General features: G+C 40.6%; 1 protein-coding gene across 2 annotated transcripts in view; it reads left to right on the plus strand.

Annotated features, from left to right (window-relative positions):
* GOLM2 (golgi membrane protein 2) overlaps nucleotides 1–23,872 on the plus strand; it is a 126,538-nt gene that overhangs the window by 13,231 nt on the left and 89,435 nt on the right. For both annotated transcript variants that reach the window (XM_009428964.5, XM_016928132.4), the window contains exon 2: nucleotides 21,988–22,042. In XM_009428964.5, the coding sequence (XP_009427239.1) occupies nucleotides 21,988–22,042 (55 nt within the window). The remainder of the gene's footprint in view (nucleotides 1–21,987; nucleotides 22,043–23,872) is intronic.

Below are 23,872 nucleotides of genomic sequence, written 5' to 3' on the forward strand. Positions count from 1 at the left end.
TGCTTTTAATGTCTGATTCTTTCTCTTTTCCAAACTACACTTTTTCCCTGAGGATGACTTCAAAACTTACATCCACAAAGCTTTTTCTATTTAATATAAAATGATTTGCTTTCCTTTTATAATTTCAATTTTCTATATCCAATTTAAGTTCAACTTAGGGGAACATTTTTTCTCATTTGATGATTAACAAAGGCCTCTCATAGCTCACTGCAGCCTCAGACTCCTGGCCTCAAGTGATCCTCCCGCCTCAGCATCTCAAAGTGCTGGGATTACAGGCATGAGCCACCATGCCTGGCTACATTTTCACTCTTAAACTTGACTCTCTATAGCATTTTATACTGATGATCTCTCCTTTCTCTCCTTTTTGAAACTTCTTCCCTTTAGCTTTAATAATACCCATTTATCTTGGTTATCCTATCATTTTCCCACTCAATGTTTACATATGCTGTGCTTCCATCTTTAACCCCATTTTAATTTCTTTATTGAACAAATATGTTCAAGTTTCTATTTTGGATCAGTTACTATGCTGCATGCATATCACATAGTGAATGAGTGAACAAGACAGATATGGTATACATTGACTATGGAACTTACCCTTGAGCAGGGGCTATGAGGGGAAGACCTAACCTATTTTAGAGGCTTAGGGATGACATTCTTGAGAGTTTTAGTTGAGTCCTTAAAAAAAAGATCAGGATTTAATGAGGCAAAGATTGAGTGAGAGGTTTGGGATAAGAGGCTCAGGAGAGATGATAAGAGGGTTCCAGATGTAGAATGTTGCATATTTTATTTTATTGCATATTTTAAAGCACAGGATATCAGCCGGGTATGGTGCCGCATGCCTATAATCCCATTTACTCGGGAGGTTAAGGCAGGAGAATTACTTGAATCCAGGAGGCAGAGGTTGCAGTGAGCCAAGATCATGCCAAGTGCACTCCATCCTGGGCTACAGAGGGAGACCCTCTCTCAAAAAAAAAAAAAACTTAGGAGCCAAGGTCGTGGCACCAGTGTACTCCAGGCTGGGCAACAGAGTGAGAGCCTATCTCAAAAAAAAAAGTTCACCATGTGGAATGAGGGAGCTAGAATGAGTGTGATAATATTTGATGTTGCACTACAAGACTGGATTCAGATTGTGAAAAGATTTGTGAGTCATGTTAAGGGCAATAGGAAGCCATTGATTGACTCTCTTTTTTACATTTAATTTATTATTATTTTTTTTTGAGATGGAGTCTTACTCTGTTGCCCAGGCTGGAGTGCAGTGTCACGATCTCGGCTCACTGCAACCTCTGTCTCATGGGTTCAAGCGATTCTCCTGCCTCAGCCTCCCAAGTAGCTGGGATTACATGCACATGCCACCACACCCAGCTAATTTTTGTATTTTTAGTAAAGACAGGGTTTTGCCATGTTGACGAGGCTGGTCTCAAACTCCTGGCCTCAAGTGATCTGTTCACCTCGGCCTCCCAAAGTGCTGGGATTATAGGCATGAGCCACCACGCCTAGTGGTTCTAATTTTTTTCTTGTCTTCCAATGATATATTGTGAATTTTCTTTCTTTCCTATTTTTTTTTGAGATGGGGTCTCACTCTGTTGCCCAGGCTGTAGTGCAGTGTCACCATCTCAGCTCACTGCAACCTCCACCTCCTAGGTTCAATCGAGCTTCCTGCCTCAGCCTCCCAGGTAGCTGGGACTACAGGTGCACAGTACCACACCCAGCTAATTTTTATTTTTTTTGTAGAGATGGGGTTTCATTGTGTTGCCCAGGCTGGTCTTGAACTCCAGGACTTAAGTGATCTGCCGGCCTTGGCCTCCCAAAGTGTTGGGATTACAAGCATGAGCCACCATATCCAGCCTGTGAATTTCTTGACTATAAAAATATAGTCTAGGCCGGGCGCAGTGGCTTACACCTGTAATCCCAGCGCTTTAGGAAGCTGAGGTGGGCGTATCACGAGGTCCAGAGGTCAACACCATCCTGGCCAACATGGTGAAACCCCGTCTCTACTAAAAATACAAAAATTAGCCGGGCGTAGTGGCGGACGCCTGTAGTCCCAGCTACTTGGGAGGCTGAGGCAGGAGAATCAATTGAACCTGGGAGGCAGAGGTTGCAGTGAGTGGAGATCGCGCCACTGCACTCTAGCCTGGGTGACAGAGCAATACTCCATCTCAATAAATAAATAAATAAATAAATAAATAGTCTAAATCTAGTATAAATCTAACACTTAATATTTCATACTATTCCCTATGTCTGGACTCAGTAAATATTTGATGATTGATTTAGCAACTTATATTGCTTCTTGAACCAACGGGTGCATAAATATGTACTAGGGCTACCACAGATATTATCCACATATCTGATTGCACTACCTTTTCTGGAAGACATAACTAAAATATTCAGATGTAAAACTACCGCTTGTCAACTCATCTTTCTAGTATACATAGAATATATCTTTTATTTGAAACATGTTATAGTAGATCTAGAATAATATTTTATTCATTTAGAAACTCAAAAATATTTTTCTGATTCAATTTAGTGTTTAAGTGAAGAGAACAAAACCTTGGGATTAGCTTCATGGGGATATAATGAAAAAAAGTTTGAGTTATAAGCATAGCTTGGATTTTTGTTTGTTTTTTTTTGGTGACAGGGTCTCATTCTGTCACCCAGGCTAAACTGCAGTGGCATGATCATGGCTCACTGCAGCCTTGACCTTCTGGACTCAAGCAATCCTCCTGCCTCAGCATCTGGAGCATCTAGGACTACAAGCTTGTGCCATCACACCTGGCTAATTTTTTTTTTTTTTTTTTTTTTTTTTTTGAGACAGAGTCTCGCCCTGTCACCCAGGCTGGAGTGCAGTGGTGTGGTCTCAGCTCAATGCAACTTCCACCTCCCAGGTTCAAGCAATTCTCGTGCCTTAGCCTCCTGAGTAGCTGGGATTACAGACATCCGCCACCAGGCCTGGCTGATTTTTGTATTTCAGTAGAGACAGGGTTTTGTTGGCCAAGTAGGTCTCAAACTCCTGACCTTAAGTGATCCGCCTGCCTCGGCCTTCCAAAGTGCTAGGATTACAGATGTGAACCACGGTGCCTGGCCACACCTGGCTAATTTTAAAATTTTGTAGAGATGTGGTCTTGCTATGTTCCCCAGGGCTGGTCTTGAACTCCTGGCCTCAAGTAATCCTCCCACCTCAACCTCCCAAAGTCCTGGGATTACAGGCATAAACCACCATGCCTGGCCTATTCAAGTTTTATCATGAGATTGCAGTAATTCAGTCACGTCTTCAGGCTCTACTTCTTTTTTTTTTTTTTTTTTTTTTTTGAGACAGAGTTTCACTCTTGTGTTCAGGCTGGAGTGCAATGGCATGATCTCGGCTCACTGCAGCCTCCGCCTCACAGGTTCAAGCGATTCTCTTGTCTCAGCCTCCTGAGTAGCTGGGATTACAGGCGCCCACCACCACACCTGGCTAATTTTTGTACTTTTAGTAGAGACAGGGTTTCACCAGGTTGGCCAGGCTGGTCTCAAACTCCTGACCTCAAGTGATCTGCCCTCCTCAGCCTCCCAAAGTGCTGGGACTACAGGCATAAGCCATCGCTCCCAGCCCTCCAGGCTCTACTTCTATTTCTAGTTCTCTCTCTTTCTCTCTTACTCAGTCACTTAGGCTGAATGCAGTGGTGCAATCACAGCTCACTGTAGCCTCAACCTCCTGGGGTCAAGCAATTCTCCCACCTCAGCCTCCTGAGTAGCTGGGCCACAGGCCTGAGCCATCACTCCTGGCTAATTTTTAAAAAATGGTTTGTAGACCAGGGTCTTGCTATGTTGCCCAGGCTGGTTTCAAACTCCCATACTCAAGTGATCCTCCTGCCCTGGCTTCCCAAAGTACTGGGATTACAGGCATAAGCCACCGTGCCTAGCCTAATTCTAGGTCTCTTGCTATTTGTACCACATCTGCAGTTACTTCCTCCACTGAAGTCTTGAATCCCCTCAAAATCATTCATGAGAGTTGGAATCAACTTATTCCAAACTCATGTTCCTGTTAATATTTTAGCCTTCTTCTATGAATCACAAATGTTCTTTTTTTTGAGATACAGTCTCTGTTGCCCAGGCTGGAGTACAGTGGCACAATTCATGGCTCACTGCAGCCTTGACCTCCCTGGACTCAGGTGATCCTCCTATCTCAGCCTTCTGTGTAGCTGGGACTACAGGCACATGCCACCATACCTGGCTAATTTTGTATTTTTTGTAGAGGTGGAGTTTTGCCATGTTATCCAGGCTGGTCTCAAAATCCTAGGCCCAAGCAATTTGCCTGCCTTGGCCTCCCAAAGTGATGGAATTAATGGCCACTGTGCCCAGCCACAAATTATTATAATTTTTTTTTGAGACAGAGTCTTGATCTGTCACTTAGGCTGGAGTGCAGTGGTGCGATCTCGGCTCACTACAACCTCTACCCCCTGAGCTCAAGTGATCCTCCCACTTCAGCCTCCGAGTAGCTGGGACCACAGGTATGGGCCTCTACACCTGGCTAATTTTTCTATTTTTAGTAGAGACAGGGTCTCCCCATGTTGCCCAGGCCGGTCTTGAACTCCTGAGCCCAAGTGTCCGCCCGCCTCTGTCTCTCAAAGTGCTGAGATTATAGACGTGAGCCACTGCACCCAGCCTCTACAGATGTTCTTAATGGCATCTAGATTGGTGAATTCTTTCTAGAAGACTTTCAATTTATTTTGCCCAGATCCATCAGAGGAATTACATCATGGCAGGTATAGCCTTATGAAAGGTATTTGTTAAATAATAAGATTTGAAAGTAGAAATTACTCCTTGCTCCATGGGCTGCTGTTAGCAGACATGAAAAGATTAATGTCCTTGTAAATCTTCATCAGAGATCTTGGGTGACCAGGGACATTGTCAGTGAGCAGTAGTATTTTGAAAGGAATCTTTTTTTTAAGTAGTATATCTCAACAGTGAACTGAAAATATTCAGTAAACCATGCTGTAAACAGATGTGCTATCATGCAGGCTTTGTTGTTCCATTTATAGAGCGCAGATAAAACAGATTTAGCACAATTCTTAAAGGCTAGGATTTTAGGAATGGTAAGTGAGCATTGGCTTCCACTTAAAGTCACCAGTTGTCCCTAACAGGAGAATCAGCCTGTCCTTTGAAGCTTTGAAACCAGATATTGAATTCTCTGCAGCTATGAAAGTTCTAGATGGCATCTTCTTCCAATAGAAGGCTGTTTCATTTACATGGAAAATGTGTTGTTTAGTGTAGCCACCTTCAGTGATCTTAGCTAGATTTTCTGGATGACTTGCTGCAGCTTTTTCATCAGCACTTGCCACTTCCTCTTGCACTTTTATGTTAATGGAGATTGCTTTTTTTTTTTAAACTTCATGAACCAACCTCTGCTGGCTTCCAACTTTTCTTGTACAGCTTCTTTACCCTTCACCCTTCATAGAATTGAAGAGAGTTAAGTCCTTGCTCTGGATTAGGCTTTGGTTTAAGGGAATATTGTGGTTAGTTTGACCTATCTGGACCATGGAAACTTTCTCCATATCAGCAACAGTAAGGCTGTTTTGCCTTCTCGTTATTCATGTGTTCACTAAAGTAACACTTTGAATTTCCTTAAAGAATTTTTCCTTTGCATTCACAATTTGGCTGTTTGGCACAAGAGGCCTAGCTTTTGGCCTGTCTATGTTCTTGACATGCCCTCTTCACTAAGCTTAATTATGTTTAGCTTTTGATTTAAAGTGAGAGACATACAACTCTTTTACTTGAACACTTAGAGGTCATTGTAGTATCGTTTTGTCTCAGGAAATAGGGAAGCCTGAGGAGAGGAAGAGAGATGGGGGAATGGTTATTCCATGGTAACTCCCATTATCGTCTCCCCAACCCTTGGCAACCTCTATTCTACTTTCTGTTTCTATAAAGTTGTTTATTCTATTTACACACACAACATTTATTGATTAAACTCACTGTCCTCTATGAGTGCAGTTTGTGGTGCCCCCAATTATAATAATATTGAAGGTCACAGATCACCATGACAGATATAATAAAGAAAATTTTGAAATATTTTGAGAATTATCAAAATGTGACATAGGGACATGAAGTGAGCACGTTATTGGAACAATTGTGCCAATACATTTGCTCGATGCAGGGTTATAAGAAACGCATAAAGCAAGGTACAATAAGACAAGGTATGCCTGTATCCAAGTTATACTGCTTATCATCAGGGACTTGTCTCATAAGCTGGAAACTAACATGATACTAATTCTTCTTTTTTTTTTTTTTTTTTTTTTTGAGACAGAGTCTGGCTCTGTGGCCCAGGCTGAAGTGCAGTGGTACGATCTCCGCTCACTGTAAGCTCTGCCTCCCAGGTTCACGCCATTCTCCTGCCTCAGCCTCCCGAATAGCTGGGACTACAGGAGCCTACCACCACGCCTGGCTAATTTTCTGTATTTTTAGTAGAGATGGGGTTTCACAGTGTTAGCCAGGATGGTCTCTATCTCCTGACCTCGTGATCCGCCCACCTTGGCCTCCCAAAGTACTGGGATTACAGGCGTGAGCCACCGTGTTCAGCCCACATGATACTAATTCTCAATGGGCAGAATGAAATAAAACCATTTATTGATATAGTGCTTTATGATTGTTCAAAGTTTATTATATGCATAAGTCATTTATTTGGGAAAGTTGAATACCATGTGGTATGTGATAGGGATAGAAAGATAGTAAGATTCCCGTTCTTTGAAGAAGTGAGGGAGGCACACATAGAAAAATAATCCATAATGCATGATTAAATGCTACAGTAAAGCTACTTACAAAGGGTTTTGAGAATACAGAGGAATAACTGATTAACTTCCTCAGGAAGTCAAGAGCGAAATAATTCACTGAAAAGGTGATCTTTAGTAATTTAACAAAATGAGAAAGGGATAAGGACAGGAGGAACATAAATGAGGCCAGGAAAGCTGGAAAGTATGTTGTACCTTCACAGAAGGTCAAGCAGTAGAATAGGAGAGTGTAATATAAGGTACATGGTGGTATTGAGAAGTAGGGGAAATTATGTCTGAGTTAAAGCTATTTGGGGCCAGAATGATGATGATTATTGTTATTACTATTTTATTGTGGTAAAACATCTATAACAAAATTTACTATTTTTACCATATTAAGTGTATAATTTAGTGGCATTAAGTACATTCACAATGTTGTGTAACCATGATTACTACCATCTATTTCTAGAACTTTTTCACGATCCCAAACCAAAGAAAACCTCTACCCATTAAGCAGTAATTCCCATTGCCCTTCCCTCCAGCCTGTGGTAACCTCTATTCTAGTTTCTGTGTCTATGAATTTGTCTATTCTAGATACCTCATATAGGAGGATTATACAATATTTGTCCTTTTTTATCTGGCTTATTTCACCTAGCATAATGTTTTCAAGATTCGTTTATGTTGTAGCATGTATCAGAACTTCATTCCTCTTTATGGCTGATAATATTTTATTATGTGTATATACCATGTTTTGCTTTTCATTCATCTGTTGATGAACACTTGAGTTGTTCCCCTCTTTCAGTTATTGTGAGTAATGCCTCTATAAACGGTGGTGTACAAGTATCTGTTTGAGTCCCTGGTTTCACTTCTTTTATGTCTAGCAGTGGAAATGCTGGGCCATATTCTATATTTAACTTTTTTTTAGAGACAAGGTCTCTTTCTGTCACCTAGGCTGGGTACAGTGGCATGACTGTGGCTCACTGCAGCTTTGACCCACCTCAAGCGATTCTCCCACCTCAGACTCCTGAATAGCCGGGACTGCAGGTGTGTGCACCAAAAGCACAGGCAACAAAACTAAAAATTGACAAATGGGATTACATCAAATTGAAAAGCTCCTGTACAGCAAAAGAAAACTATCAACAGAGTCAAAAGGTACCTACAGAGTAGGAGAAGATATTTGGAAATCATATATCTGATAAGGGGTTAATATCCAAAATATATAAGGAACTCATACAATGTAATAACAATGAACAACCTGTTTTAAAAATGGGCAAAGGACTGGAATAGACATTTCTTGAAAGAAGACATACAAGTGGCCAACAGGTACAGTCATATGGAAAAATGTTCAACATTATTAATCATCAGGGAAATGCAAATCAAAACTACAGTGAGATACTATCTCACACCTGCTAGAATGATTATTGTCAGAAAGGTGAAAGATAACAAATGTTGGTGAGGATGTGGAGAAAGGGGAACCCTTGAACATTGTTGGTGGGAATGTAAATAGCCATATGGAAAACAGTATGTAGTTTCCTCAGAAGTTAAAAATAGAACTATATTATGATCTGGCAATCCCACTTCTGAGCATATATTTAAAGGAAGGCTACCAGGGACTAGGGGAAGGGGCAAATGGGATGTTGGTCAAGGGGTACATAGTTTCAGTTATGCAAGATGAGTAAGTTCTGGAGATCTTATAAGCATATCAAATCATCAAATTGTGTACCTTAAATATATACAATCTTTAATTGTCAAATATCCCTTAATAAAAAAGTAATTGAGAAAAAAGTAAATAAAATAAAAAAATTCTATGAGATTCCCAATTTATTGTTTTAGCTAAAAAGGCTAAAAGCTAAAGACTTTTTTTTCTTTTGTGTTGTTTTTAAGCCAGTCAAATTTAGCAGTGGGACTTTGTAGAAATAGTAAAGAAGACATTCTACTCCTTTACATAGTAATAGCTAATGTTTATTAATCCCTTACCATGTGCCAGCCAGTGTTGTTAACACTTTATCTCTGGCATAAACTTTTTGACAATGCTATGAGTCAGATAATATTTTCTCATTTTATAGATAAAAGAACTGAAACAGAGAAGGTAAACAGTATGTCCAAGGAAATAGAGCTAACAGGTAGTGAATTCAGAATTCAGACTCAGGCAATCTAATTTTAGAGGCCCCACCCCTCACCCGCTTTTGTTTTTTTTTTTTTTGATACAGAGTTTCACTCTGTTGCCCAGGCTGGAGTGCAGTGGCATGATCTTGGCTCACTGCAACCTCCGCCTCCTGGGTTCAAGTGATTCTCATGCCTCAGCCTCCTGAGTAGCTGGAACTACAGGCAAATGCCACCATGCCTGGCTAATTTTTGTATTTTTTGTAGAGACTGGGTTTTGCAATGTTGGCCAAGCTGGTCTCAAACTCCTGACCTCAAGCGATCTGCTTGCCGTGGCCTCCCAAAGTACTGGGATTACGGACGTGAGCTGCTGCACCCAGCCAGAGCCCCTTCTTTTAAGCACTATGCTATTGGGTTTCTGCATAGTCACAGTCTTAATTTACTTTGTGCAGCATTAATTACATGATGCAAGTTTAAGAATTATCCAGAGAAGAGCAACTAAAATCACCAAGGGATGAAAGGGTACTCACAAGAGAACCAACTAAAAAGACCTGGAAAGGCTGGGAGGCCAAGGCGGAAATCTCTCTGAGACTAGGAGTTCGAGACCAGCTTGGGCAACATAGTGAGAGTCTCTCTCTCTCTCTCTCTCTCTCTATATATATATACACACACACACACACACACACACACACATATATTCAGATAGCCAGGTGTGGTGATGCACACCTATAATCCCAGCTACCTGAGAGATTGAGGTAGGATCCCAGGAGTTGGGATCAAACTCCTTTGATCCCAGGAATTTGAGGCTGCAGTGAGCTATGATTGTGCCACTGTACTCCAGCCTGGATGACAGTACAAGACCCTGTCTCAATCAATCAATCAGTCAATTAAAAAATACATACGGCCAGGCACAGTGGCTCACGCCTGTAATCCCAGCCCTTTGGGAGGCCAAGGCAGGCGGATCACGAGGTCAGGAATTTGAGACCAGCCAGACCAACGTGGTGAAACCCCATATCTACTAAAAATACAAAAATTAGCTGGGCATGGTGGCACACACCTGTAATCCCACCTACTTGGGAGGCTGAGGCAGGAGAATCGCTTGAACCCGGGAGGCGGAGGTTGCAGTGAGCCGAGATTGTGCCACTTCACTCCAGCCTGGGCGACAGAGTGAGACTTCGTTTCAAACAACAACAACAACAACAACAACAACAACAACACGAACAAGCAAAAAACAAACATACATACATACCTGGAAAAGTTCTTAAAAGAACATATGACTAAAGAATATGGATATAAACTTTCCATACCAAATCCTGCAAGGTAGTTTTATACTTATACATGTTCTACTTATAAATGACCCATTCTTATAGATTATGCCACTGCCTTGATGCTACATGTGGTATTTCTTACCTTAACTGAAAAAGAGAAAACTATTTTAGAGCTTAGTGGGGAAAGTTTCTTAACAGGTTTTACTTCCCTAAATGGTTCCCCTCCCTAAGAGGAAAAACATTTTTCCCCAAAAATGTTGGGGAAATGCCTCCAATTAAAGAGGCATTCCAGGCACCATAACTTTAATGTGAATTAATGGCATAGTGTCTGTATTTTTCAAATGAAATTCAGGACATGATGTCTGAAAAAGATTGCTTTTCTTTTTTTTTTTATTATTGTGGTAAGTGTATATGTGGTAAAAAACACATACCTTCAAAGGAGTGGGGAGAGACAGTCCTTCGAAGGGCCTGGGATGAGAACTAGAAATACTTGCCAACGTTAATGAACTATCAAAAGTCTTGATTATTAATTCATTCTAACATAAACCTAATATAGGATTGCTTTTTTGTGTGTGTGTGTGATGGAGTCTCTCCCTGTCACCCAGGCTGGAGTGCAATGGCACGATCTTGGCTCACTGCAACCTCTGCCTCCCGGGTTCAAGCGATTCTCCTGCCTCAGCCTCCCAAGTAGGTGGGATTACAGGTGCCCACCACCATGCCTGGCTAATTTTTGTATTTTTAGTATAGATGGGGTTTCACCATGTTGGCCAGACAGGTCTCGAACTCCTGACCTCAGGTGATCCACCTGCCTTGGTCTCCCAAAGTGCTGGGATTACAGGTTTGAGCCACCGTGCCAAGTCATTAACATAGGATTTCAAATCCTTGAAATTTAAAGTTTGTGAACATCAAACTTGCATGTTCTTGGGAGAATGTAACAAGAAAGAGATTAAAACCGCTGAATAAACTATAATTGTTCTCCAACTTTATCTGGACCTCTAATCTATTACCTCTTCCTTTCTAGCAGCCCTATGTATTCTTTACTTTCCTCCCTATCCAGCTGAGATTTTGTTTCAATTTAGTTTCTTGCCATTACCTTCTCTTTTACATGCCAATTTCAAGCACAGCTGCAGAAAATCATATAACCAGATTTGCAGGAATTTATGATCAGCAAACTCAACTGGGTTTTCAGTAACACGTTACATATTATATTTCTCCAGGCAACACACCCTTTCCAACAGCTTTCAGATCTTTGCCCTCCTTAGGCCCATTTAAACTTTTTTTCTCCTTTCTCAAGCTTAGTAGGTGATCTTGTCTCCTGCTTGACCAAGAATTGGACTGATAAAACTTTAACTACCAAATCTGTAGAAATACCTACATCTGTACCCATCTATCTTTCCTCTTTGTTAAAATAAAAGAAGGTTCATCCATTCTCCAGGGCCAGCCTCTCTACCTGTTCTCTGGATCCAATGTCTTCCATCTTTTTAAAGACTGTAGAATTAGTAATCCGGTCCTCCTCTTATATTCACCCTCTCAGTCTATACTTGCTCCTCAGCATTTAAAAAATAGTTGTCTGGCCTGGCGCGGTGGCTCATGCCTATAATCCCAGCACTTTGGGAGGCCAAAGCAGGCAGATCACTTGAGGTCAGGAGTTCGAGACCAGCCTGGCCAACCTGGTGAAACCCCGTCTCTACTAAAAAATACAACAATGGCTGGGTGCGGTGGCTCACGCCTGTAATCCCAGCACTTTGGGAGGCCGAGGCAGGCGGATCACGAGGTCAGCAGATAGAGACCATCTTGGCCAACATGGTGAAACCCTATCTCTACTAAAATACAAAAAATTAGCTGGGCGTGGTGGCGTGCTCCTGTAATCCCAGCTACTTGGGAGGCCGAGACAGGAGAATCATTTGAACTCGGGAGGCGGAGGTTGCAGTGAGCTGAGATCATGCCATTGCACTCCAGCCTGGGCGACGGAGCAAGACTCCATCTCAAAAAAAAAAAAAATACAAAAATTAGCCTGGTGTGGTGGTGGGCACCTGTAATCCCAGCTACTTGGGAGGCTGAGGCAGGAGAATTGCTTGAACCCAGTAGGTGGAGGCTGCAGTGAGCCAAAATTGTGCCACTCACTGCACTCCAGCCTGGGCTACAGAGTGAAACTCCATATCAAAAATAAAAAATATTTGTCTTACTTCCCCTTTCCAGGAAAATTTCTTGAAAAGACATTTTATCTCTGCATTTTCTGCTTTCATCTGCATTTTCTCCTCCTACTCCTGATAATCTCAGCATCTTTTCCCCAGCATTCTATGTTCTTGGCTTCTTATCTCTCAGTTTACTTCTTAGTCTCCTTTGCTGACTTCACCTGTATTCATTATTAAATGTTATAGTTCATAGTTTTCTGTCTGAAATCTTCTCATTCTACTCTCTTACTACGTCATCATACTCACTTATAAAACTTGTTACACTTTATGTGCTAATGACTCCAAATCTGTATCCTTTATCCAGACTTCTCTCTTGTTTGTTATATATTGCTGTATCTTTAGGCTTTACACAGTGTCTTTCACTTAGCAGGTGTTCAATAAATGTTTCTTTGTGACTGGCTGACTGACTAAATAAGTAAACTTTATAGTAATTCTTTGTGATTCTTCTTAACAGACCAAGATCAAATCCTTTGTATCCCTAGGTCTATCACATAGTGGGTACTCACTAAGTGCTTTATAAATGACTGATTGAATAAATAATGAATAAGCACCACAATAAAATAAAATTTCTTAATAAGATAAATGAGTGAATGAAAAAAAACTTTGTGCTGTTCATTATAGCCAATCAAGACCAAAGACCTTGTTTATTCTCTTTGAAAATGTAACTGGGGGCCAGGCGCAGTGGCTCATGCCTGTAATCCCAACACTTTGGGAGGCCGAGGTGGGCAGATCACAAGGTCAGGAGATTGAGACCATCTTGGCTAACACGGTGAAACCCCGTCTCTACTAAAAATGCAAAAAATTAGCCGGGTGTTGTGGCGGGCACCTGTAGTCCCAGCTACTCAGGAGGCTGAGGCAGGAGAATGGCATGAACGCAGGAGGCGGAGCTTGCAGTGAGCTGAGATCGCGCCACTGCACTGCAGCCTGGGCAACAGAGCAAAACTCCGTCTCAAAAAAAAAAAAAAAGAAAGAAAAGAAAAGAAAATGTAACTGGGTAGGCCGGGTGCGGTGGCTCACACCTGTAATCCCAGCATTTTGGGAGGCCAAGGCAGGTGGATCACCTGAGGTCAGGAGTTCGAGACCATCCTGGCCAACATGGTGAAACCCCATCTCTACTAAAAATACAGAAATTAGCTGGGCATGGTGGTGTATGCCTGTAATCCCACCAACTCAGGAGGCTGAGGTGGGAGAATTGCTTGAACCTGGGAGGCGGAGGTTGCAGTGAGCCAAGATCGCACCACTGCATTCCACTCTGGGCAATAAGAGCGAAACTCCATCTCAAAAAAAAAAAAATGTAACTGATAACTGGATATAAATTATACTAAAACTTGGTTTAAGAAGACAGTAATTCATTAACAGATAAGTAAAAGTTGCAGATGTGATTGGAATGTTGACTGCATACTCTGTGTGAACTATGAGTAGTGAGAATAAAAAATGTTAATCACCTACCAGGTCTAGTATATACACAGTAGTCACAGACACAGACTCTGGACTGGGTCTATTTGAGAAAGTATTCAAAACCTGCTGTAGGTATATGACTGAGGACACAGTTTCCTCATTTGTGAAATGGGGAAAAATAACTATGCTCACTTTCATAGGGAGGTTGTGAGAATTAAATGAGATAATGCTTGTAAAGCACTTAGCCTAGGACCTGGCACAAAAATAATCATTTAATACCTGCTTGTTATTATTAATGCTATTCCATTTTGATCCAGCTGGTATAGGTGTTAACCATGCTATAGATGAATAATTGCCAAACCTGGCTGCTTATCAGAATCACATAAGATTTTTAAAATTAAAATTTCTGGGCCTTTCCCAGACTACTGAATCAGACTGGAAGTAGAATATGTCTTTTTTAAAGCTCCCCAGGTGATTCTGAGCATCAGCCAGGTTTGGCAGTTATGTTACAGAAGATAGACTTGTCTCTAGAAATCATCTGAGTATGAGATATAATCAAGAAAAATATTTCTGGTGTGGAGAAAAAGGAGTCAAGAATGACATCTGTAGTAAGCCAATTGTATATAACCTTTGGAATAAATGGTCATAGTTGTGCTGATTGCCCAAGAACAGACCGTAATGAAAGGAAAGCAGGCACAGCTGAGCCATTTTCAAGGTTTCCCCAAATGGAAAGAGAAGCAGAGCAACTGAGCTGTTAAGAGCTGCCAAAATTAATTTAGAGAAGCCACGTAGGATGGGGAAACATGAAAAGAACTTCAGAAGAGAGCTGGTAGAAAAATAAAAATGAAGTTTTTGATATTGCAGGAAGAAAGATTAAGGGAAAATAAATGAAGTAGCTGGGGATGAACAAGAAGTACTATAGGGAAGTATCAGGAAAAAAGAATTCTTGCTGAGGAAAACAAATAAAGAGCATAAACAAAGAACATAAAACTCAGGAGAGAGGTCTCAGGAAGGACAGTAAACACATTTTAAGAGATTCACAGGGAAAAGGCCAAACAGAACAAGGATAATTGGCCTATTATAGATGGACTCAAAATCCCAAAGAAACAAGTATTACAAAAAGAGAGGGATAAGGTAAAGCCTAAAGGCAATGACGGCGATAACAAGGGGAAATAAATAAAGGCGCTCAAAAGAAACCTTGAAGAATAATTAAAATTGTGCAAATATGGATAAAGTATAACTTAAGGTAGGAGAGTGTGTAGTACAAAGAGTATGGGACATAAAAGTCTAGGGGATCATTGAGCAAACATTTATTCAGTGTTTATGGGTATCAGGAAGTTTATGTGCTGTTACCTGTGTGGAATATATTTAGAAAAAAAGTGAAAATATTGTGGAAGCATGATCAGTTCAACAGAGAATATGTGTGGCAAAATGAAGATAATCTCTTTTTCTAGTCATGTAATAGTAAGAACTCCAATTAATTTCTCAACAGCAGGGACGTTTTGGCAGTCATTTAGAAGATAAGCATATTCCTAATGACCACAAGGAAATTAAAACTGTGAGGAGAGAGCTGGGTGTGGTGGCCTGAGCCTGTTGTCACAGCTACTGAGTTCGAGTTCAGCCTGGGCAACACAGTGAGACTCCATCTCTAAAAAAAAAGAAAAAACAGTGAACTGTGAGAAGGAATAGTTAGAAGGGAAGTTAAGCTTTCTTTTGAAGGTGAGGGGATGGTGGTGGAGATATTAAATGAAGGCTCTCAGAGGAAGGGTTAAAGCCAAAGGAGTTAAAGAGCTGGCTGGGCGCGGTGGCTCACGCGTGTAATCCCAGCACTTTGGGAGGCTGAGGCAGGCAAATCACGAGGTCAGGAGTTCCAGACCAGCCTGGCCAACAGGGTGAAACCCCGTCTCTACTAAAAATACAAACAATTAGCTGGGCGTAGTGGCAGGCACCTGTAATCCCAGCTGCCCAGGAGGCTGAGGCAGGAGAATGGCATGAACCTGGGAGGTGGAGGTTGCAGTGAGCCGAGATTGTGCCACTGCACTCCAGGCTGGGCAACAGAGTGAGACTCTGTCTCAAAAAAAAAACAAGAGCTAAAAGACCAGACTGGGCAACATGGCAAAACCCTGTCTGTACCAAAAATACAAAAATTTAGCCAGGAGTGGTCATCTGTGCCTGTGGTCCCAGCTACTCGGGAGGCTAAGGTGGGAGGATCACATGGGCTTGGGAGGCAGAGGTTACAATGAACTGAGATTGTGCTACTACACTCCACCCTGGGTGACAGAGGGACCCAGGTTGAATATATATATTCAACTATAGATTGAATTTCCCCACCTCCATTAAAATTTTTTTCCAATGTATAAGAGTATGAAAGAGACAGTTCAGGGAAGCTGAAGCCACTCACAGCCTAATATTTAAGAAGAGCATACCTCTACCAATTTCAGAAGCCGATTTAAAATGGAGTACAGAGAACCTGGCATAGCATCATAAAAATTGATTTAAAAAAGTGAGACCCCCCCCATCTCTACAAAAGACAAAAAAAATTATCTGGGCGTGGTAGCACATGCCTGTGGTCCCAGCTACTTGGGAGGCTGAGGTGGGAGGATCTTTTGGGCCTGAGAAATCAAGGTTGCAGTGAGCTGTGGTCATGCCACTGCACTCTAGCCTGGGCAATAGGGCAAGACCCTGTCTCAAAAAAAGTGTTTTTTTAAATAAAAAACCAAAGTGTTGAAAATGAATACAAAGGATGATGATGTTCTTGGAAGGGCAACAAGTACAAAAAGAGATTAGGTTCTGCAAATGAAGGAATTGGGAAACAAAGTAAAATACAGGCTAATTGGAAGTTATTACGGAGCAGTTCTGAGTGAGCAAACTGATCAAATACTGTAGTTGTTGGTGTCAGGTTTTTTTTTGCTTCCCCTGTAGCTTTCCCTCAGTGATCTCATTCCCATGACCTGGATTACCATTTGAATGTGAATGGCTCTGTGGTCGTCGCCCAAGCTCCATATGTCCAACTGCCTACTGAAGATCTCTTCTTGAATATGTCACAGATGCCTCAAAATCAATAGGTCAAAATCTCAAAAAATCATTTCCCTGATTCTCTCCCTGACCCCAAGTCTGTTCCTCTTCCTGTGTTTACCTATTACAGAAAATTATATTCTTACTCATCTAGTCACCCCGATTAGAAATCTAAGCATCATACTTGATGTTTCTCCTTTTACGCCTGTATATAATCAATTCCACAAGACTATTCTTCCCCTTTAATATCTCACATGTATTTACCTCTCTTTTCTGATTCTATTAGTTTAGACCAGAAATTGAAAAGACCTTTTCTGTAAAAGTCCAGATAGTAAATACTTTAGGCTTTGCAGGCCATATAGTCTCTGCCACAACCACTGTAGCTCAAAAGCAGCCATATACAATATGTAAACAAATTAGTGTGGCTATTTTCCCATAAAACTTTATTTGTAGACACTGAAGTTTCATTTTCATGTAATTCATGTATCATAAAATCTTCTTTTGATTTTTTCCTTCAGCTATTTAAAAAAAAAAATGAAACAGTCATCCTTAGCTTCCTTCCCTACAAAAACAGGCTCACAGGCCATAGTTTGCCCACCCCTGACTTAGACCAACATTCTCACCTATAATATGGCAGTAGTACTTGGTCTCCCTCCTTCTCATCTTGCCCACTCTGGTCTACTCTTCATGTTGCAGCCAGATTGACTTTTTAAAATTGCAAATTGGGACTGGGTGCGCGTGGCTCACGCCCATAATCCCAGCACTTTGGGAGGCCGAGGTGGGTGGATCGCCTGAAGTCAGGAGTTTGAGACCAGCCTGATCAATGTGGTGAAACCCTGTCTCTACTAAAAATACAAAAATTAGCTGTGTGTGGTGGTGTGTGCCTGTAGTCCAAGCTACTTGGGAGCCTAAGGCAGGAGAACGACTTGAACCTGGGACGTGGAGGTTGCAGTGAGCAGAGATTGGGTCACTGCACTCCAGCCTGGGCAACAGACCGACACTGTGTCTCAAAAAAAAAAAAAAATTGGAAGTTGAATTTTACTACCTTGTTAAAAGACCTTTAAAGATTGACCATAGCTTACAGGATGAATCCATGTTTCTTGGAAGACCCTTCATAATTGTGAACCTTACTTACCTTTCTAGCCATATTTCTTACCAGTTCTCCCTAATTCTCTGTTGCAGCTACTGGGAATTGTTTATAATTCCTAGAATGTTAAGTGTTTTTCATATCTAAGTTTTGACACGTGCCTTGAATGCCTTTCCTCCTTATCTTCTCCCTACTTATACCTGGTTCCTGCAGGACTCATATCAGTCATCATCATCATCTCCAGAAGCCTTCTCTCACTCCATGAAGGCTGTATTAAATCCTTCTATTAAGTTCGCCCATCATGTCTGTAGAACCGAATGATAGCATTTATTTTACGGTATAATGATTGCCAATTTACTTGACTCCCCTCCTAAATGGTAAGCTCCTTGAGTACATAGTGTTTGTCTGTTGTGTTATCCTCAGTTTCCATTTTTCTTTTTTTGAGATGGGGTCTTGCTCCATTGCCCAGACTGGAGTGCAGTGGCTTGATTATGGCTCATTGCACTCCTGACTTCTGGGCTCAAGTGATCTTCCCACCTCAGCCTCCCAAGTAGCTGGGACTATAGGCATATGCCACCATGCTCGACTAATCTGTTTATTTATTTATTTTTTATTAGAGATGAGATCTCACTGTGTTTCCAGGCTGGTCTTGAATTCCTGAGTTTGAATGATCCTCCTGCCTCAGCCTCCAAAATGCTGGGATTATAGGCATGAGCCACCACGCCTGGCCTTCCAGTTTCCTGTATGATACCCCATAGTAATGTGTGAGTGGGGTTTTTGTTTGGTTGGTTGGTTTTGTTTTCATTTTTGTTTTTGAGACAGGGTCTCGCTCTGTCACCTAGGGTAGGAGTGCCGTGGTGCAGTCACAGCTCACTGCAACCTCAACCTTTAGGGCTCAATCAGTCCTCCCACCTCAGCCTCTCAAGTATCCGGGCCTGTAGGCATGCACCACTGTGCCTGGCTAAGTTTTTGTATTTTTTGTAGAGAGGGGATTTTGCCATGTTGCCCAGAGTAGTCTCAAACTCCTGGCCTCAGGTGATCTGCCTGCCTTAGCCTCCCAAAGTGTTGGGATTACAGGCGTGAGCCACTGCACCTGGCCATTTTTGTTTGTTTTACATTTTAAAAATTGACGTATAATTCATGTACCATAAAATTTATCCTGTTCAAGTGTACAATTTAGTGCATTTTTCTATATCTAAAATGTTGAGCAACTATCACCATGGTCTAATTCCAGAACGTTTTCATCACCCCCAAAAGAAACCTTGTGCTCAACAAAAAGTCACTCCTCATTCCTTCCTGCCCCCAGCCCCTGGCAGCCACTAATCTACTTTCTTTCTTTATGGCTTTACCTATTCTGTAAATTTCATATCAATGCTATCAGATAATATTTGAACTTTTGTGACTGTCTTTTTTCATTTAGCATATATAATGTTTTCCAAGCTCATCCATATTTTATCATGTACTAGTACTTTATTCCTTTTTTCTTACTGAATATCAACATTATATTTCATTATTTATTTATTTTTTGAGATAGGGTCTTGCTCTGTCTCCCAGGCTGGAGTACACTGGTGCAATCCTAGCTCACTGCAGCCTCAAACTCCTGGGCTCAAGTGATCCTCCTACCTCAGTCACCTAAGTAGCTAGGACTACAGACATGTTCCACCATGCGTGGCTAATTTCATTTTTTATTTTCTTTAGTTTTTGTAGGTCTCACTGTGTTGGCCAGGCTGGTCTTGAACTGCTGGCCTCAAGTGATCATCTTGCTTTGGCCTTCCAAACTACTGGGATTCTAGGCATAAACCACTGTGTCTGACCTAGCTGTATATTTTAAACTTCATTCTTCAAAGCACCCAGGACTCGGGGGGGAGAAAAAGAGGGACCCCCTAGACTCCTTCTCTTGCTTCACCTAGAACATTTATATTTTCATCTATTTATGGACAAACTTTTATTTTAAATTTGAAAGTCGTGGGCTCTCAGATTGAAGAATACACTCTACCTGGGACTGAAAGATACTCCATGGTCTTTTTACTCTATCTTTCTTTCCAACTCTTCTTTTCATGTGCTCCAGTCAGACAGTATGTTGGTGGAGTCTCGAGGTATACCTCATGCTTTCTTGCCACTGTATCTTTTCTTATACCATCTCCTCCATCTGAAATGCCCCTTTCCCATCTGTTTAAATTTTTACCTAACTTTCAATGCCTAATTCAGATATAATCAATTCCATGAAGTTTTCCCGGATCTCTGGATTCTTGTAGTAATTATACTGCTTTAGATGGTGCCTTGTCTAATTTCTTGAGACTACTCTCATGTTTTCTTAGTTGTTTTATACTTTCCCATTGAGTGGCTTGACATGGGGTGGTGGGGGACTGGGGGTTGGGGGTGACTATAACAGATTGCATGGGCCAGGCATTGTGCCTCACTCCTGTAATCCCAGCACTTTGGGAGACCAAGGCAAGAGGATTGCTTAAGCCCGGGAGTTCAAGAACAGCCTGGGCAACATAGCAAGACCTCATCTCTACTAAAAATAAAAAAATTAACCTGGCATGGTGGCAAATGCCTGTAGTCCCAGCTACTCAGGAGGCTGAGGTGGGAGGATCGCTTGAGCCCTGCAGATGGAGACTGCAGGGAGCTGTTTTGCCACTGCACTCCAGCCTGGTCTGCAGAGTGAGAACATGTCTCAAAAAAAAAAAAAAAAAAAAAGGGGGGCGGGGGGATAGCATGAGGGAGATCTTTGTGATGATAAAAGTATTCTGCATCTTGATTGTGATGGTAGTTATACAAATCTGCACATATTTTAAAATGACATAGAGCTATACATTCATATTGTACCAATGTCAGTTTCCTGGTTTTGATGTTGTACTGTAGTTACATAAGATGTACCCATTGTGGGAAATTATGTGAATTGTGTGAAGGTTACCTGGGACCTCTCTTTGCTATCTTTGCAATTTCCTGTGAATCTGTAATTAATTTTAAAATAAAAAGTTTAGGTTGGCCATGGTGGTTCATGCATGTAATCCCAGCACTTTGGGAGGCCAGCAGGAGAATCACTTGAGTCCAAGAGTTCAAGACCAGCCTGGGCAACATAGCAAGACCCTGTCTCTGCAAAAAAATATATTTCTAAAAATTAACTGGGTATTATGATACATACCTGTAGTCTCAGCTACTTGAGAGCCTGAGATAGGAGGATAGACTTGGGCCCTGGAGGTCAAGGCTGCAGTGAACCGTGATTGCATCACTGTACTCCAGCCTGGTTGACAAAGCAAGACTCTGAAAAAAAAGTTTAAAAATATATTCTTCAGGCCAGGCGTGGTGGCTCATGCCTGTAATCCCAGCACTTTGGGAGGCAGAGGCCGGCAGACCACTTGAAGTCAGGAGTTCGAGACCAGCCTGGCCAACATGGTAAAACCCCATCTCTACTAAAAATACAAAGATTAGCTGGGTGTGGTGGTGCACACCTACAGTCCCAGCTACTTGGGGGCTGAGGCAGCAGAATATCTTGAACCTGGGAGGCGGAGGTTGCAGTGAGCTGAGATCGCACCACTGCACTGCAGCCTGGGCGACAGAGTGAGACTCAGTATAAAAAAACAAATCATTTTTCCATGGTGCTACTTCTGATTAATGTGAATCTGCCTGTGCCTTCCAAAGTAAAGTTACTTTGGGGTAGACAAGAGATGTATTTTTAGTGATATTTTAGTTACATTTTACAATTAGAACAAACTTATCTAAAGCAATAACTGAAACAGAGTGGTTAGTTCCCTGTCTACGAGGTCTTGGCTTATCCAAGGTCTTATTTTAATTTTTAAGTTGACTGGTAAGCCTTTGAGTCATGTTTTCGTATACTTTTAAGTTCTTAGTATTCTTATGTACTGGCTCCTAGAAGACAGTGACCATAGCTCTGAGTTTTAGAAAAAAATCATTATGTGATGTTCAGTTCAAACTTTAAAACTTTTAAAGTTGTTACATTGTTTATCAATTGAAATGAATTTTCATGTGCAAATTTAAAGTAAGCATTACAAGATCAGAATTATTGCTGATTTTTTTTGGAAAGAGGTAGAGTATAAATAAATAACCAGAGTTTTTTTGTTTGCATTTATGATCAAGCTCAAAGTGAATGTGAACCAAAAAAATGAGCAAAACTACATATTTTTTAGTAAAATGAGAACTTAATTTTTTTTCAGGTTAAACTACAGAACAACATATCGTATCAGATGGCAGACATACATCATTTAAAGGGTAAGAACCTTAATTACAGATTAAAGATAAACCAAGGTCACTAAATGCCTAAAATTGTGAAGAATTAAGAAATAGTAAATTAGCCTAATGAAATACAATTTTCTGAACAAACTCCTCTGATGGTAAAACATTTATCCTTTTGCCTTAAGATATAATAAATTATTTAATGATGCTTTATATATGATAAATCCAAGTTAAAATTTGAGATCTGTGTCTTAACCTTGAGCTATAGACAAGGTTATGCAATGAAATGTTCTTAAGAGAATACTCAAAAAAAAATTGAGCTGTAGCTTCAGAAGCCATCAAATTTCTAGGGAAAAGATGAGAAGTGTTCCCTCTGTACTGTGTCCAATCTGCTAAATTAATTCATTCAGGTCTAGGGATGCTTTGGATAGAGCCTCCAAGCTTAAGGTTTTATATACCCTGGGAACAGAAAGAAACCTGGAAAATAGATAAATATATAATAAATAAATAATAATAAATATAAAAATACACACGCATATTTTTACTTGGATGAAGTGATAAAGAGGTACTACAGCTTTTATGGAAAAAAAAAAAAAGCCCTACAATCTGCTTATGTTACTTCATGCCATCGCTGTTAGCCTTTGAAGTTTGGGATCTGAGGAACAATCCTCATCTCCCTCACACCCTTTGGTTATAATACTGTATTTTAAAATTTTGCACGCATTGTCTCTAGGTTTATGTATGTGGGTAGTACATGCTCTCTAGCTTCATAAATATCCTTTATTCTATTATCCTTTTGAGCCTCTTTAGATATACTTAGATAATCTATTTTTATTGTCCTCTCGAAGTAGCCAACCTTAGCTGGCTTTGTAATGTAGTAAAATTTTTCTCCTTACCTAGCACAATCAATAGGAAGTGTTTTTTGTGTTGTAACCCTAAAATAAGTTGTTGATTTCCTATTATCCATGATTTAGAACAGCTTTGATTTTCTGTTAGAAATGCTTTCTGGGTCGTCACATGGGTTTTTGTTGCATCTGTGTCCATGTTCTCTTTTTGACTCACCAAAATATATTAGGATGACACAGAAGATGCCACAGTGTCAGTGCTGCTTCCAACTTGCAATTTTTACAAATGCTTTCACTTGTTATCAAAGTATACTTCTTATTAAATGTTAAGAAATACTATTAGGGCTTATTAAAGCAGTAACTTAATGCTTATTAACTGTTTATTAAATAGATCAGTTGAATAAGAAGTCCTGTGGCTTCTGTTAGTATGTGTCAACAAAAATGACAACCTGTGTTACTGAGTAAAAATCTTTATTGTACCATATGTGTTGGAGTAGATCTTGAGATATTTTGAAATTGTGCATGATACTCTTCAGCAGAGAAAAAGGTCTTGATTTGTATGTATAGCTATACAACTTTTGGTTTTGAAGCTTGGGCTCTTAAATTTGAATTTAAAAATTTAAAATTGAAATTCAATAATGTGACTTTTGCAACTGGAATGATTTCTACTGAAACAAACTTCTTGAAAACTTGCCTTTTATAGGCAAGTTTTCTTTGAAATTAATATCTGCTATAGTAGAATTAATAGACACTAAGACACTTGAGATGGTTTATATTTTCTTGGAAATAAAGGAAAGTTGGTTTTTTCAATCATTGAGATAATAAATTGACATTCTACTATCAGATTTATTTTGATTAGCTTACCTTGTTTTTATGCCTGTTACTGAAAGAAAGTTCAAAGTCAAAGTTTTCTAGAAGTAATTTTCTTTTTTTTTTTAAAGCTGGCCCCAGGCAACCCATTTCTTACCTATCCCTAATCTTTTGAAGTTAAACTAAGGGAGTACAGCCATGTCTTTCTATA

The sequence above is a fragment of the Pan troglodytes genome, chromosome 16 (assembly GCF_028858775.2).
Source record: "Pan troglodytes isolate AG18354 chromosome 16, NHGRI_mPanTro3-v2.0_pri, whole genome shotgun sequence".
Classification (NCBI taxonomy): Eukaryota; Metazoa; Chordata; class Mammalia; order Primates; family Hominidae; genus Pan; species Pan troglodytes.